We start from the raw sequence: 15,222 nt of genomic DNA, 5'->3' as shown, positions 1-15,222 counted from the left end.
CCCGGCTGAGACACTTTTTTGGTAAGGAAGATCGGGGTTATATTTGGATATTTACAAAAATCTCCATAATTCAGCTCAGCACTTTGGGGCTGTTTCCCAAAGCACTGGTGGGTGTCTTTGTGGACAAGAACAGCTCTTATCAGGCTACTGTGGAAAACAGTAGCCAGTGCTATCGGACTTCTCCATCCAGATGTTAACAGCAGGCTGGGAGGGCTAAGGAAAGCAGTCTTAATGAAAACTCCCATATCAAGATCTGATATTATTAAAGCCAAGCTACAGGGATCGTTTGAAGGCTATGATTACTATGCTAAGGTTTTCCCTCAGTCCTTAAATGACAGCTGATGATGTAAACTACCAGGCCTTAATCAGGCCTTATTCACTTGTTCTAGCTACCCCCCACCCCTCTCCCACTTTGGACAAGGTTCAAGCTAGCTTCAAACATATGATCCTTCTACAATCTGCCTCTTGAGAACTGGAATTATAGGACGGTGTTACCATGCCCAGCTCTACCAGCTCTCGTCCCTTACCTAACAATTGGGGTCTGGGAGCTCTTCATTCTTAAATAATGATCAATATTCTATTCATATGTGCATTGCAAAATGTGTAGTGGTCGTGAGGTATAAAAAGATACACAGTCTGACCTTGAAAGAGAGTTCATCTTCATTTTCTCCGAGGAAATCATACAGGGCTTTGACCTTCCTCCCCTTCAATACTGTGGTAGCCACATTTTTTGCCTCAGCTGCAAAGACACAAGAATCTCAAATATGCAGGAAGACAACCACACAAAACACAAACATCCTAAGAACCTGTCTTGTCACTCTTTAAATATTTTCAATTAGTTTTGAATTTATTTAACTTGCAAAAAATAAAAAGTAAAAAAAAGGATGTTCACTTAGCCCGAAAAGAATTGTCCAAAGTCTATTAGTCAAAGTCTGCCGTTATTTAGTGATATCTGTATCTTTCCCCCTCCACATAGCTGACATAGAAGCGTGGGAGTGACTTTATTAATCATCTCCAGATGTGGGTAAGAAACTTAAGCCAAGCATGGTCACAGGTACAGGAACATGCACTGTTTAAGCCGTGGGCCCTTGAAGAGTAGGTCACATCAGCAGCTGTCATACCTGGGCAGGGCTGCACAAACACCGCGGGGAAGATGCCTTCCCGGTCACGCAGTCGGCCCCGGTACCAGTCCGAGTCTAACCGCTCCAGGATCAGGATCCGGTCTCCACGTTGGAAGGCCAGGTCCTCGCTGGCCTCTGCTGTGAAGCTATGGAGCGCCTTGCACCACTCTCCGGAAATGCTGCTGTCCTGTTTCAAAGCGGGAGTCTGGTAAGGAACGTGAGGGTTTATCCCAAGGCTTCAAAGATGAGGAGGAATACAAGCGAAAGGGTCATGGGGGCTGGTGGGATGGCTCAGTGGTTAAGAGCACGCGCTTCTCTCCCAGAAGCCGAGAGTTCAGTTCCCTAGGACCCATGTCAGGCCACACTCTCAATCATCTGTAACTCTATCACAAGGGGGATCTAACACCCTTGCTGGCCTCTGACGGCATTCACATGCATGTGCAAACATACCCAAATAAATAGATAAGTATATAAAAAGAGCAAAGGTATTGTAAGAGTTCAAAACCTGAAGTTTTCTTCAAATTATCTAGTATTTTATGTTACTGTCAAGTTTCAGAAATACATTTCCAATAACTTTTTTCTTAAAGTATAATTTTATGTGACAAGTGTGACAGAATTTGTGGCTTTGCTACTTTTAAGGAACATGTAATATTTAAGCAGAAACTTCTTTCTTGTGATCTATTCTAAGATCACAAGAAGATAGGGGACTTCTAATTCTCCACTGAGCACATCTTCTGTGGTGCTGGAGAGATGCCTCAGCAGCTCAAAGCACTTACTGTTCTTGCAAAGGACTTAGGTTGGTTCCCAGCACCCACACGACAGCTTAAAACTGCCTGTCACTCAGGTTCCAGGCGCTAAGACATTCTCCTCTTGCCTCCACAGGTTCCTGCACACATATGGTGCACATAAACTCTCCCTCGCTCTCTGTCTCTCTCTCAGAGAACACATGGGGCTGGAGAGATAGCTGAGTGCTTCAGAGCACTGCTGCTCGTCCAGAGGACCTGGGATTGGTTCCCAGCACTCAATGGTGCCTCACAATCCTCTGGAACTCCAGTTCCAGGGGGTTTGATGCCCTGTTTTGGTCTCCCATGGCACTGCATGGTCATGATGCAGAGAATACATACAACAAAAATACCCATTCAAATAAAAGATAAAATGAAAAAAAAAATATTTGGGCTGGAGAGATGGCTCAGAGGGTAAGAGCACTGACTGCTCTTCCAGAGGTCCTGAGTTCAATTCCCAGCAACCACATGGTGGCTCACAACCATCTGTAATGAGATGTGGAGCCCTCTTCTGGCCTGCAGTCAGACATGCTGTATACATAATAAATAAATAAATCTTAAAAAAAATACTTATCCACCAGACATAGTGGTACACACCTTTTAATCCCAGTCCCTAGGAGGCAGAGGCAGGCGGATCTCTCTAGAGTTTGAAGCCTGTCTGTCTACATAGCAAAACCATGTCTTTAACTTCCCCGACGCATTAGAGGAAGGTTCTGCCCTGTGAAGAGGCAGCAGCTCTTCCAAGTTGGATGGGAACCTCTAACAGGCAGTGAGGGTACTGGTTAAGAGCAAGGGCTGGGCAGCCAGGCAGGCAAGGGTTCCAGGTCCAGCTTGGGCATTTCCTGGTTTTGTGTGACACCATGCTTCTCTGAGTTTTGGTTTCATTTACGGGTTGCTGTGAAAGTGATGTGACAGGACACAGAAAGAACGCTTTCCACGTGCCTGGTGGGACGCTTTCTACTTCCCCTCTCAGTAACTGCCCGACCAAAACAAAAACCCAAAGCAAAAAAACAAAACAAAAACAGAAACTCTTATCTGCTAGGTTTGGTGGCTCACACCTGTAATCCCAACACTGGGAAGCTGAGGCAGGAGAATTGTCATATATTTGAGGCCAGCCTGGGCTACAGAATGAGATTCTGTCTCACAACAAAGCACAAACCAAAAAAAAAAAAAAAGGAAAATTAAACAAAAACACCAACCCAAACAAACTAATTGTATGTGTGTGTGTGTGTGTATATGTGTGTGTGTGTGTGTTGTGTATGTGTGTGTGTATGTGTATGTGTGTGTGTATGTGTGTGTATGTGTATGTGTGTGTGTATGTGTATGTGTATGTGTGTGTGTGTGTAGGTGTGTGTGTGTATGTGTGTGTATGTGTGTGTGTATGTGTATGTGTGTGTATGTGTATGTGTGTGTATATGTGTGTGTATGTGTGTATGTGTGTATGTGTGTGTGTATGTGTGTGTGTATGTGTGTGTACGTGTGTGTGTGTGTGTGTGTGTGTGTGTGTGTGTGTGTAGGTCATGAAACTAGAATGAAGATCATGAGAGAGGAAGAAGAGCTTTAAGGAGAGAAGAGAGAGAGGGCAGCAGGCAGGGTTGTGCTTGCTTGTGTTATCATCACTTGGGAGGTTGAGGCAGGATGATAAGGTGTTCAAGGCCAGCCTGGGCCACACAGACCCTAACTCAACACCCCTCTACACAGAAGAGAGTATGGAATGGAACACATGTGACATGCAAACAGACCTGGGGGCTATTTGGGAGGAAGAAGAGGAAGGAGAGACCAAAAGGTACACTGCCTATTTTCTCATTTTCTACCAGGGTCTGCACAGCTCCCCAAGAACTTTCTGTGCAGTATTGTATCAGCCATCCCATCTACTGCAAACGTTCGCTATATAACAAGAACAGTGGTTTCATATTGTTCTCTCTCAATAATTTAGCATCCACTCTCCCAGGGTTTCGATGTGGATAATACAGTCATTCACTCAAGCAGCCTACCTGAGAATTTGGGCCGGGGGTCTCATTTTTGGTCTTCGGTGGCACCTTTGTGTCTACATTTAAAAAAAAAAGTCAGATGGAAAGACTTATTAGTGTTAGAGGAAAATTGTTGGGTGGGTAAGAGTGTGGAGTCTGGGATTCCAGACCAGTCTCTTGTGTCAGCTTCCTGGGACTGTTTAACTGTGGACCAGGACTCACAATTACCTGTACAATGCACTGTCTAGAAGTCTTGGTCATTTCTCACATGTAACCATTGCTAACTACCTAAAACAATAAATAAAACCAGTTTCTGACATAAATTACCATTCAAAGTAAGTTCTCCTTCTATCTATGAATACAATATGGATTATTAAGCATCTTAAGTGTTATTAATTACTGGTTCATTTGAATTAGACAAGGACACAATAAGCACATATTCTCCATACTCACTTAAAATATTTGCACCAGATGTGGGATGATCCTCAACAAGTTCCACAAAGTTAAGGGGGAAGATCCCAGTTCGGTCTCGAATCTCTCCTCTAGCCCATTCCTCATTCACGTACTCTTTAAGAATAATTACTTCTCCCTCTGAGAAACTTAACTCATCCTTCTGGTCTCCGATATATTCAAACCGGGCAACACATCGTGGGCCTCTGGACAAAGAAGAATATGGGTTAAACTTAAGAGCATTCACAAAAGACTAAAGACCCTAACTGGCTTTGCTTCCAAGTTATCATTAAGCAACACTTGAGTTTGTTTTTGTTTTCGTTTTCCGAGACAGGGTTTCTCTGTGTAGCGTTGGCTGTCCTGGATCTCGCTCTGTAGATTAAAGGTGTGCATCACTACCTTTCATTGCTGGCTCAGTAACACTTCTCAAGACAGAAAAAGTGACGGGTGGTGGCGGTGGCGGCGGTGCATGCCTTTAATCTGGGCACTCGGGAGGCAGGGGCAGGCCTCTGTGAGTTTGAGATGAGCCTGATCTACTGAGGGAACCCCAGGACAGCCAAGGCTACACAGAGAAACTCTGCTGGAAAACCAAAACAAAACCAAACCACCATAAAAACCAGAATAAAGTGTTCTCTAGCAGTAACTTTAAAAAAAAAAAAAAAAGAAGCTTTTCAACTTGCTCCAGTCTTTCAATAAATATCCTGTTTACTATGGAACAAGGTATATTTGTTCTATGAAAAAAACTTCCATGAAAATATATCTAAACATGTCTAAACGACAAGGCTAATTTCTAGATAGGGAGGCCCTTCACATGGAAGCGCCAGGCTCAAGGGCAGAGACTTCAAGCGTCATTCCGGACCAGCAGCTGACTGACTGGTAGTCTACACCGCACATCTGCCTTTTGGTTACTTTTTATTTAATTACAGAATCTCCCCAGACTCCATGTGGCTGTGTCTTTGTGCCAAAGTCATGCATGGCCTAGTCTGAACCCTTTCAATCACAAACACGCGGGGATTGGGAGTACTCCCCCCTGAGAATCTCAGGGCAAGACATCAAAGTCTTGCTTAAGAATGAGGACAGTGCGAGAGGAGCATCTGCCAGGCAGAGAGGATGCTCACTCTGCACTGACTGCACCAGCCAGCTGAAGGGACAAAGGAGCCCAACAAGTTAGAAGGCCAAGGAAAACAAAGTTGGGTTGCTCGGCAAGGATTGTGTCCCGCCTCTAAGACGGCTGCGTTCCCGAGACTGAAACACCCTTTAGGGATCTGCAATCTTGACGGAAAATAAGAGACAAGCGGAGGTAGAGCTTGGTCTGTAGAAGGCTTGATTTAATTCCAGACCTTTGATGTGAGGCCTCAGAGAGGAGGTGTCAGCAGCAGAAATCTCACGAGGAAACAACTGCCTGTAACTGGAAGGCTGGCCCTTGCTGAATTCAATTTGGATGGAAGCCGGGCCAGCAGATCAATGGCTGTTCAAGCCCGTTGAAACTCAGCCTGCCTGGGTGGTATCTGTTGCTCAGAGTAGAAATGCAGCCTGGAGTACCAATGACTAGATGCTGTGGGCCCGAAAGTTTTCTTATTTGGGATAACCTTTGCATTTATTGTCTCCAGTCCCCTGGGAACACCTCCTGATACCTGACCTATTCACAGACAGGTTTACAGTCTTCACCAGGTAGTGAATTGCACTAATTTGCTCATTTAACTAGAATATAAAGCTGCATTGTGGCAGGGCTTTAAATCACACACGAGTTATGAGGAGACATAAAAGGCCCATCAACCCCTGGAAAGGTCTCATGAACACAGGAACACACAGGAGAGACCACAGTTTAACTCTTCCCTCACCTTTGTCTAGTCCTTAAAAACAAAACAACACAAGACATCTACCAGGGTGCAGTTTCTTGTTTTCATAGGTGGGATTCGAACCCAGAGCTGTATACATTGCTAGGCAAGCATTTGGCCACTGAGCTGGGCCCTGGCCTCACCTGGCTGATTTTTGTAGGATTCATAGTTCTATAAGATAGACATAGTTTTCATGAGGAAAACAGTTGAAGTTTCTAGAAAAGCTGCAAATAAACACCAGGAAACCACACTATGATGACAAGACCACCTGTGCAGGCTGCAGCCGGGCCAGGGCAAGTTCCCTGAGGCTCCTCTGTCACTGTCTCCAGGCCTGTAGGGAAGGCTGCTGAAGCGTCTATCAGCCTGCTGCACTGACTTTTACATGTGTTTCTCTTTTCACAGTTTTCTTTTTTTATTCATTATGCGCATGAATGTTTTGCCTGAAGTATATATGTGTACCACACGCCTGGTGCCCACAGAGGTCAGAAGAAGCATTGGATCTCCTGGAACTGGAGTTACCGATAGTTGTGAACCACAGGTGGGTGCTAAAATCGAACCCAGGTCCTCTGTAAGTTGCTTTCAATTGATGAACCATTTCTCCAGGCTCTCCTTATTTCCTTCCTTCCCTGTCTTTTTTTCCTTTCTCTCTCTTTTCCCTCTGCGCCCCTCTAAAAGGTGTGGGTGTGCATGTACACACCTCAAAGGCCAGCAGAGGGCACCAGATCCCCTAGAACTGGAGTTGGGTGGTTGTGAGCTACCTAATGTGGGTACTGGAAATTGAACTTGGGTCCTCTACAGGCGCAGGATACATCCTAACCACTGAGCCATGTCTCCAGCCTCTCACTCTCACATGTTAAGCAAATAAAATTTCCTCCGAATTAAAGACACTGAGAATCTGGCTAATCATGCAATGGGAATGATTAAGCTTAGAAATTCTTCATTTCTTCCTTTTATTTTGTACAAAAGAACACAGACCAAACTTACTTAGCACAGTGAGACGAAAATGATTCTCTTTTTCCACTTCTTCCTTCTGGAATATCAACCTAGGAAAGACAAAATCAGGGTAACACTTGCTTCTTTTTCATAATTTGGTTAAGATAAATTTAACATCAAGTAAGTAGAAAATGAGTGATTACAATTAAGCAGGGAAGCTAGCTGTTGAATGTATTGGAAGTATAGCTGCTGAACACTAAGAAAACCAAAACTGAGTTTGGGAAAAAATGTACAGGTTCAGCTGGATGTGGCAACACACTCCTATACCACACATAGGAGACTGAGGCAGGAAGATTATGAGGTGGAGGCTAGCCTGTGCTACAGTAGTGAGACCCTGTCTAACATACTCTTGTAACACCAGCACACAGGAGGCTGAGGCAGGAAGATTATGAGGTGGAGGCTAGCCTGTGCTACAGTAGTGAGACCCTGTCTAACAGGGGTGACGGGAGAACAGCTCCTTGAGCAACCAATCACTCTGCTGCCATGAGCACATTAACATCATTCTATCCCTGAGAATTCTCTACACTTTATCCAGGGACAGCTGTCAGCCATCAGGTCATAAAGCTCTTGCCCTGTTCAAAGGAAGAGCAGGATTTGGCAATACTTCTTTGGTCCCTAAAGAGGCGTTTGATCAGATTTGTGGATTCTCTTTATATATTGAAGGGGACTTTCCCCCTTCACTACCAACAGGATATGAAGAAAGCAGTATGTGCTAAAATAGTGTCCACTAAGTGCCAGGCACTTCAGTAAACAGCAGAGCTGGGCTGGAGTAAAATTCTTGGCCATACGCACACAGTCAAAAACTACTTAAGGCTATGAGGTCTATATTAGATCAATGCCCTCTTAAATAAATTCTCTAAGGTTGATGTTTTAAAACAATTTTTTAAACTTGTGGGCTTAGGGATAACATTTATACCAATAATGTGGCCGACTGGGTGTGATTGATTGCAGTGTGGTAATTGTGCTTTTTAAAGCCCCGTTACACCCAGCAGAAGAAAAATGGAGAGGGCTAAAACTAACATCACTCTTCATATTAATTTAGGGAATGTGGTTAGATTCCTCCAAAGAACCAGGCCACATCTACACTGGGCAATTTTGAAGTTCTACATTTCATAATCCAAGAGTCTCAAAACTCTTTTCTATTTGAAAAATACAGATTTTCTGTTATGCTTAGATTTTAAAGTTTCTGATGTAATGGGAAATTATCACTTTTTCCCCTTCAAAATAAGCTGTTAACTTTTAAGCTAGCATTGGTATTTTTTAGTATCAATATGTCAAGGAGTGAGTCATATTTTTCTCATTAATATAAGTACTCAAGGAGCAATCTTGTTTTGTCCCTATGTTTCACAGTCACCGAGGCTTGGCATGAAAACCGTCAACATACTGGAGTGTGTTCACAAGTTATTAGGTGCCATACAGTTTTGATGCTCCAATATCATTTTCTCCAACCAGACTTGAAAATATGATGTGAAAAACCATTAATGGACCACTACCTCCGGTGAAAGTGCCTTGGTACTCTCAAACTGACATGGTACCTCAGCCCCACAGAACACCCCTTCAGACCTGTCTAATAGCACTAAACTCATGTTCACTGAAGAATCAACATACATCCTTAAGTGCTTAAGAACCCTCCAAGGATAAATGATCTACCCACTGATAATCCTTCATCGGAGCTTGGTGGGCTCAGCAGTGGGCACACAACTGAAGATAATGATCCCCTCACCCCCCAGACTCTAGCAGTAAGGGGTAGGGCCTTGTGAATCCTTATCTCTTCCATAACTAGTTGCTGACAGAGCCAGTCTGTGTGGGGAAAAGATTTATTTTAAAAATGTCCAAATGCCAATGATCAAGAGAAGATAGAAAAGAGGAACTGTAGGCTTATAGTTCCCCTTTCTCACCTGTGAGTCTCACTGAACCACTGAATCTGTGGCCAAATAAAATAAACAGAACGCACTTACAATAACTTTGACGTAATTGGCAGGAAAGACGCCAGTCTGGTTTCTACATTTCCCTCTGTACCATTCTGCATCGATTTTTTCGAGAAGATAAACAATTTCTCCAGATGTGAGACTCAGATCATCCGCCTGCTCTGTAATGCAGAATTAGTGACACTCGATGAATTACCCCAGCCGCACACGTGACTAAAGGCGGGGACAAAGCAACATTTAGATCTGTCCACAGTGGCGCTAGATTCTACTGATCCTAAGACAGACTAGATTACATGGATCAAGTTATTTTTTCAGAACATTTTATTTTAAAATTTTGATATTAGAGGGTCTCTTTTCTAAGACCAGATTAGATATATCCACTAAGGGAAACTGTTTTTTAAAACCACCATTGTGGTTCCCTCTGTGCCAATGTAAGCCTTTTGCTGACAACACATTACATGGCATGATACACTGACCATTATTCCCAGTCACCCTTACTTCAAATATTAACTAAGGGAGTACTACAGCTCTTCAGGAAGAAAGTTTATCTACACTAAAATAAAAACCAGCCTGCCAAGTAAATATAAGTAAGTAGTAAATAGTTTTAAAAAATATTTTAGCAGCCTTGGCTATGAAGGATAACAACATCTAATATTTTGATCTCATAGGTAAGTGGTGGGTGAGACACATTAAAAAATCTTTTTTAAAAACCTATTTTATTAAATTACAATTAACTTCATCACAATGCTAAACAAGAAAATATTCTAGCCTGAGCCCCTGAAGGATGTTGTTTTGAGCTATAACTTCATCACAGAGTTAAAGTTTGTAACTGGTAAGCAATGGCCATTTTTCATTTGTATGGGGGACCCCCCCCATCCCTCTCAAAGGATGACCTTCCAGCTAAGCTTTCTGGCATGATTGGGTGCGGCCCCTTCCTGAAGGCAGAGTTGATGGATAAGATGACATCCACAGTCAGGATTCTAAAGGCACAGACAGGGTATCCCAGGGATCCATCAACTTAATATTTATGTCCTTACCTGCTGGGAAATCGTGAAGGACCACAGCATGGGGAGCACCACTGTCCACAGGCTTCTGAGTGTGGCCTGAATCCTTGAGGGGGGGGGGAACAGGGTTGTAAATGGAGTGTGCAGGATAGAACTGGTTGCATTATTCATTTTTTCTTATTAAAGTCCCCTCAAAAGAATTGCCATGACCACCAGATGCAAACCAACACAGGCGAGCTAGACAAGGGAATCATTATCATCTGGAAAAAGAATGTGTCCTTGCCAGCGAGGGGGCAGAAATAACTTTCAATTCCATATTACTAAGCATTCCTTTCTTTTTATAATTTAAAATTTTATTTATTATGTATATGGTGTTCTGTCTGCATTATGCCTGCAAGCCAGAAGAGGGCACCAGATCTCATTACAGATGGTTGTGAGCCGCTGTGTGGTTGCTGGGAATTGAACTAGGGACCTCTGGAAGAGCAGCCAGTGCTCTTAACCTCTGAGCCATCTCTCCAGCCCCCATTAAGCATTTCTTTTCAAGGATTTACTTATTTTATGCACGTGGGTATTTTCCCTGCACGTATGTCTGTACATCACACAAGTGCCTGGCACCTACAGAGACCAGAAGAAGGCATCACATCCCCTGGAACTGGACGTACTTGGAACTGAACCTGTGTCCTCTACAAGAGTAGTCGTAGGTCTCTTAACCACTGAGTCATTTCTCCAGTCCCCTAAGCATTTTGATCTTACAGGAAGAAACTAAAACAAGACAGAGCTTTAACTTTAAGAACTCTAGAGGAAACAAAACTAAACACCAAAACACTTATCCTACCTCAAAGTGGTGAGATTTAGCCACTTTGCCTTCCAGTGGTCCTTTTCCCCTGACCAACTTAAGTTTCAACTGACCAACTTAAAGGACAGAGCTTTCCAAGCTGAGCCCACTCCGCTGGAAGAGAATGAAGCTCTGTGTTTATGTTCTTGCCTTCAGCGGTGAAAAGAGCTAATGACTTCCCACAAAAGTATAATTCACAGGAGAAACCACTTCATTTAGTACCACTTAACTGAATACATTCTCTAGTCTGAAAGCAACGTTATCTACTATGCTTGGCCTTTCTATTTAATCTGAATGGCTTATTCAACAGCAATTCTGAGTAAATTAGCAAAGAGAATGTAGCATTCTTTAGCTAGGTAAACAATGGCCTGGATTAGCTGGAGGAGAGGGGTGAGGTTGAAAAGATACACTTCAGGACAGACAAGCAGTTGCTTCTCTGGTTTTACTTTGTTTCTTATTCCTCCTCCTCCTCCTCCTCCTCCTCCTCCTCCTCCTCCTCCTCCTCCTCCTCCTGCTGCTATGTGAACCAGGCTGGCCTCAAACAGATCCTCCTGCCTCTGCCTCCCTAGTGCTGGGATTAAAGGTGTGTACCACCTCCTGTTTATTTTGTTTCTTGAGACAGGAGGGTCTTGCTATACACTCCAGGTAGTTCTGGGAATCACTATGTAGACTAACATGGTTTCAAATTCATGATGCTCCTGCCTCAACATCCTGAGTGCTAGAGCTATGGGTGTGTGTCACCACACCTGGCTTCTTAGCCTGTTTATATGAAGAAACAGGCTTATCAATGACATCATCACCATCATCAAATCCAGTTAAAGGGTGTAGCTTACTTTCTTTGGTGGTTCTGGGGATCAAGCCCAGGGCCTTACTCACGGGCAAGGAAGCGTTCCACCCTAAACCCTTGGAGGATGTTACTTAAAATTCTTCTGGAAGGGATGGCCCACTCTTCCCACCCTGCAGCATTTCTGTAAGATCTTTCCTGAATCCATCTGCTCTTTTAACCAAAATGCACCACCATGGCAAACTGTCTATTCTTTTTGTTTTTGTTTTGTTTTTTGGATTTTTTATTTATTATGTACACAGAAGAGGGCACCAGATCTCATTATAGATGGTTGGGAGCCACCATGTGGTTGCTGGGAATTGAACTCAGGACCTCTGGAAGAGCAGTCGGTGCTCTTAACCTCTGAGCCATCTCTCCAGCCCAAACTGTTTATTCGTAAGCAGAGCTGTGACTCAGGTCAAGACAGTTATGGCTGATGTAGCTTTTTCACGTCAGCTTGCCAAAGCAACACAACACCTTCTTAGCTCCTGCTCATTGCTTTTGTTTAAACAATGAGCAACATGGGAGTTTCGGTAGTTGTGAGCTATTTCAGATCTCCAGTGGCTTTAAGATTGCCATTTATGTAATTAATTGTGTATGTGTGATTTTTTTTTCCTCCAAGACAAGGTTCCTTTGTGTAGCCCTGGCTGTCCTGAACTCACTTTGTAGACCAGGCTGGCCTTGAACTCAGAGATCCACCTGCCTCTGACTCCCGAGTCCTGGGATTAAAGGTGTGTGTGTGTGTGTGTGTGTGTGTGTGTGTGTGTGTGTGTGTGTGTGTGATTTCTATTTGTTCTTGATTGACATCTGCAGGAAAAGGAATGGCTATTCCATAAACAGTGTTAGGCTGGATGGCTACTGACTTGGAAAAAGTGGAGTCAGAGATCTACCTTAAATATAACATGAACATGAATCTCCAAATTGACCAACGGTCTAAATATACCCAAGAGAGAGCGTTGAGAAGATAATTTGAGCCAACTCCAGTTAGTTTCCTTTTTCAAGCCTTCAGTGATGAACAATGAGACTGATCAGGAGGAACAGGCTAGACAGGGTTGGCCACAAGGGAGCAGTACAGCCCAGTCGCTGCCACCAGGGGGCATAGATGGTAGGCAAATCTAAGAGAGTTCAAAGGTCTTTCTACACAATTGCTAAGGAAATGATATTAAACAATAAGAATAGCTCATTTATGGCGCTCCAGTCACTGTAATAAATACCTTGTATGTATTAACATTGGCTCACTTGTTAAATGTCTGAGGTACAATTCACACAAAATAAAATTTATCCATTTAGAATGTATGTGATTTTAGAACATTCATAGAATTGTGTATCTATCATTGAAGTCTATGTTTGGAGTATTTTTATAATCTCCCTTCCCCACAGAACCTATGTGTGGGCTAAAGCTATGGTTTAAGTTTTAATTACTGTGCTTAAGAGATCTCCAAAACAAAAAATGCCTCTAACCTGTAAGCTTCACTTACCCTGGGACAGATAATTTCCTGGACTGCTGGGGGCTGTTGTTTATGTAAGATATGAAGAAGCCACATGTGTTTGCTTCCGTAAACAGGCTTGGTTGCCCCAACTGCACAGGATGTGTTTGATCTCACGTAGGTGGGAGGTATGCAGGCAGGAAGTACATCAGGATGGACGCCTATCCCCAATTGGACGAAGGCAGGAAGTATGTAGCCTTGTGGGTTTTGACTTTATAAACCTCTGACTAATGGCATTCATGGCCATTCTCTGGGAATCCTGGTGGATCTGCCCAGTATTGAATAAAGCTTGCTTCAAATTTGGCTTAAAAGTTGTGGTAGTGGTCTTCTCCTCACCTGGTGGGATTAACACCCACCCTCTGGCAGTTACTCCTCCACCCTCCCCTCAGCCCTAAGCAAATGCTAACCTGCTTCCTGTCCTTAGGGCTGTACTTTTTGGGGTTTCTATACAATGTGTCTATTCCAAAAACAACTCTGTTGGGCATTACTGTAAAGATTCTGTCCTTAATTACGTCACCAGCCTGGCACGTCATCCCAGCCTAAAAAGTGGATGTGCCCTCTGCGTGTTCTCCTTTTCCTCACTCTCTGCCTCTTTCTTTCTCTCCCCCTCTTCCTCTCTCAATAACGTTCTAGAAAGGTAACTATGGCGCACTGATTCTTCCGTGACCGATACTTCCAGGACTCTCCTCTGTAGGCATGGCCACCACAGCTTAACCAACATTTACCACACCTACTTCACTTATAAGAAATCAAAACAACAACAAAAACCGTTAGCACACTCTGTGACACACACCGGGTGGTAATCCTTCACTTTCTCTGTGACCAATCCTTTGGATTCAACCTTAATCGATAAATTTACTATCTCCTGTTTACCAGGTTAGGGGAAAGTATAACATATTTTTCGACCGTCTTCTTCTGCACTGAAGGTGGTGCTGGGCCAGGCAACTGCACGTGGAAGGTAAGTGCTGGGACAGGGAGTCACCCAAGTTTTGTTATCTAAGAACTGTAACAATTCCTACAAACCCCAAAGCCTAAAGAATGGGTCGTTTCATTTCACCAACAGAGATAAGACAATGGCCCAGGAGGACAGAGACTAACAGGCGATGTTCAAAGTGGGGAACTCTGGACTGTTAACGACTTTTGATTTTTAAGTTTTAAAAATAGACGTAAAAGGATAGATTTTTGGCAGCCTAACTCCTGCTATTACCAACGGCATACTCCGAGAAAGGGCGGCTGTGACAGATGGATGATGCTGGACCAGAGAAAACTGGGCAAGAGGATTTTTTCCTGTGTGAACTAGTTAGATTTTTCACATGCCAGCTGCACTAGCTGAAGACATATCTTCTCCTTAAAATGAGACATTTTCGTTTCTTAGGAAAACTGGAAAAGATAAACCGCCTTCCAAGAAGGACGGAGACTAGATTAGGAGATCTGGGGGCATAACCAAGTGAGTTCTTTACTTGAGTTGAATGACTGGTGTATTTTTCTTATATGTTTGTTACCTTGAATAACAAACGGTGAAAACTTAACTGGTCAGTTCAACTCTTCTAAAACTACAGCCAGAGCTGGGGGTGTAGCTCAGAAGCAAGCCTAGCCTCTCCCAGACCCAGCTCAGTTGGCTGCAGTGCTAAACAAATCCCTCTTCAGGAATCTCCGCATCTTATATCAGCCTCCACAGATTTGTTGTTAGTCCTAATCATGACTTGAGATGCTGGATTATATTTCACTATTTAAGGAATTCATTAAATCAGAGAAACAAGGTTTACATTCAGCTCCCTGCCTCCAGACAGTCTCTTGTCACTAAGGCTGGCCCTGACCTCTGCTGTTCATCCAAGGATGATCTTGGATTTCGGATCCTCCTATGCCTTAGAGTGCCAGGGGTCGCACCCACCACACCCTGTCAGACTAAGCTTGCATTTTAAAGGACTGTTGTCAGATTAAGCATTTACAGGGTTCTTTTCAAAATAATTGACTCATTCTGCTAGAGAACC

The 15,222-nt window shown here is 43.5% G+C and overlaps 1 protein-coding gene across 3 annotated transcripts in view; it reads right to left on the bottom strand.

Moving 5' to 3' along the window:
* Positions 1–15,222, bottom strand: part of Sh3d19 (SH3 domain containing 19) — a 175,007-nt gene that overhangs the window by 4,554 nt on the left and 155,231 nt on the right. For all 3 annotated transcript variants that reach the window (XM_036190048.1, XM_036190049.1, XM_036190050.1), the window contains 7 exons: positions 10,120–10,192; positions 9,113–9,243; positions 7,146–7,204; positions 4,327–4,529; positions 3,898–3,950; positions 1,122–1,308; positions 642–739 (listed from right to left, as the gene is read on the bottom strand). In XM_036190048.1, the coding sequence (XP_036045941.1) occupies positions 642–739; positions 1,122–1,308; positions 3,898–3,950; positions 4,327–4,529; positions 7,146–7,204; positions 9,113–9,243; positions 10,120–10,192 (804 nt within the window). The remainder of the gene's footprint in view (positions 1–641; positions 740–1,121; positions 1,309–3,897; positions 3,951–4,326; positions 4,530–7,145; positions 7,205–9,112; positions 9,244–10,119; positions 10,193–15,222) is intronic.

The sequence above is a fragment of the Onychomys torridus genome, chromosome 6 (genome assembly GCF_903995425.1).
Source record: "Onychomys torridus chromosome 6, mOncTor1.1, whole genome shotgun sequence".
In the NCBI taxonomy this organism is placed as follows: Eukaryota; Metazoa; Chordata; class Mammalia; order Rodentia; family Cricetidae; genus Onychomys; species Onychomys torridus.
Note: the sequence above shows the minus strand (reverse complement) of the source record. Positions and strands in the feature narration are given on the sequence as shown.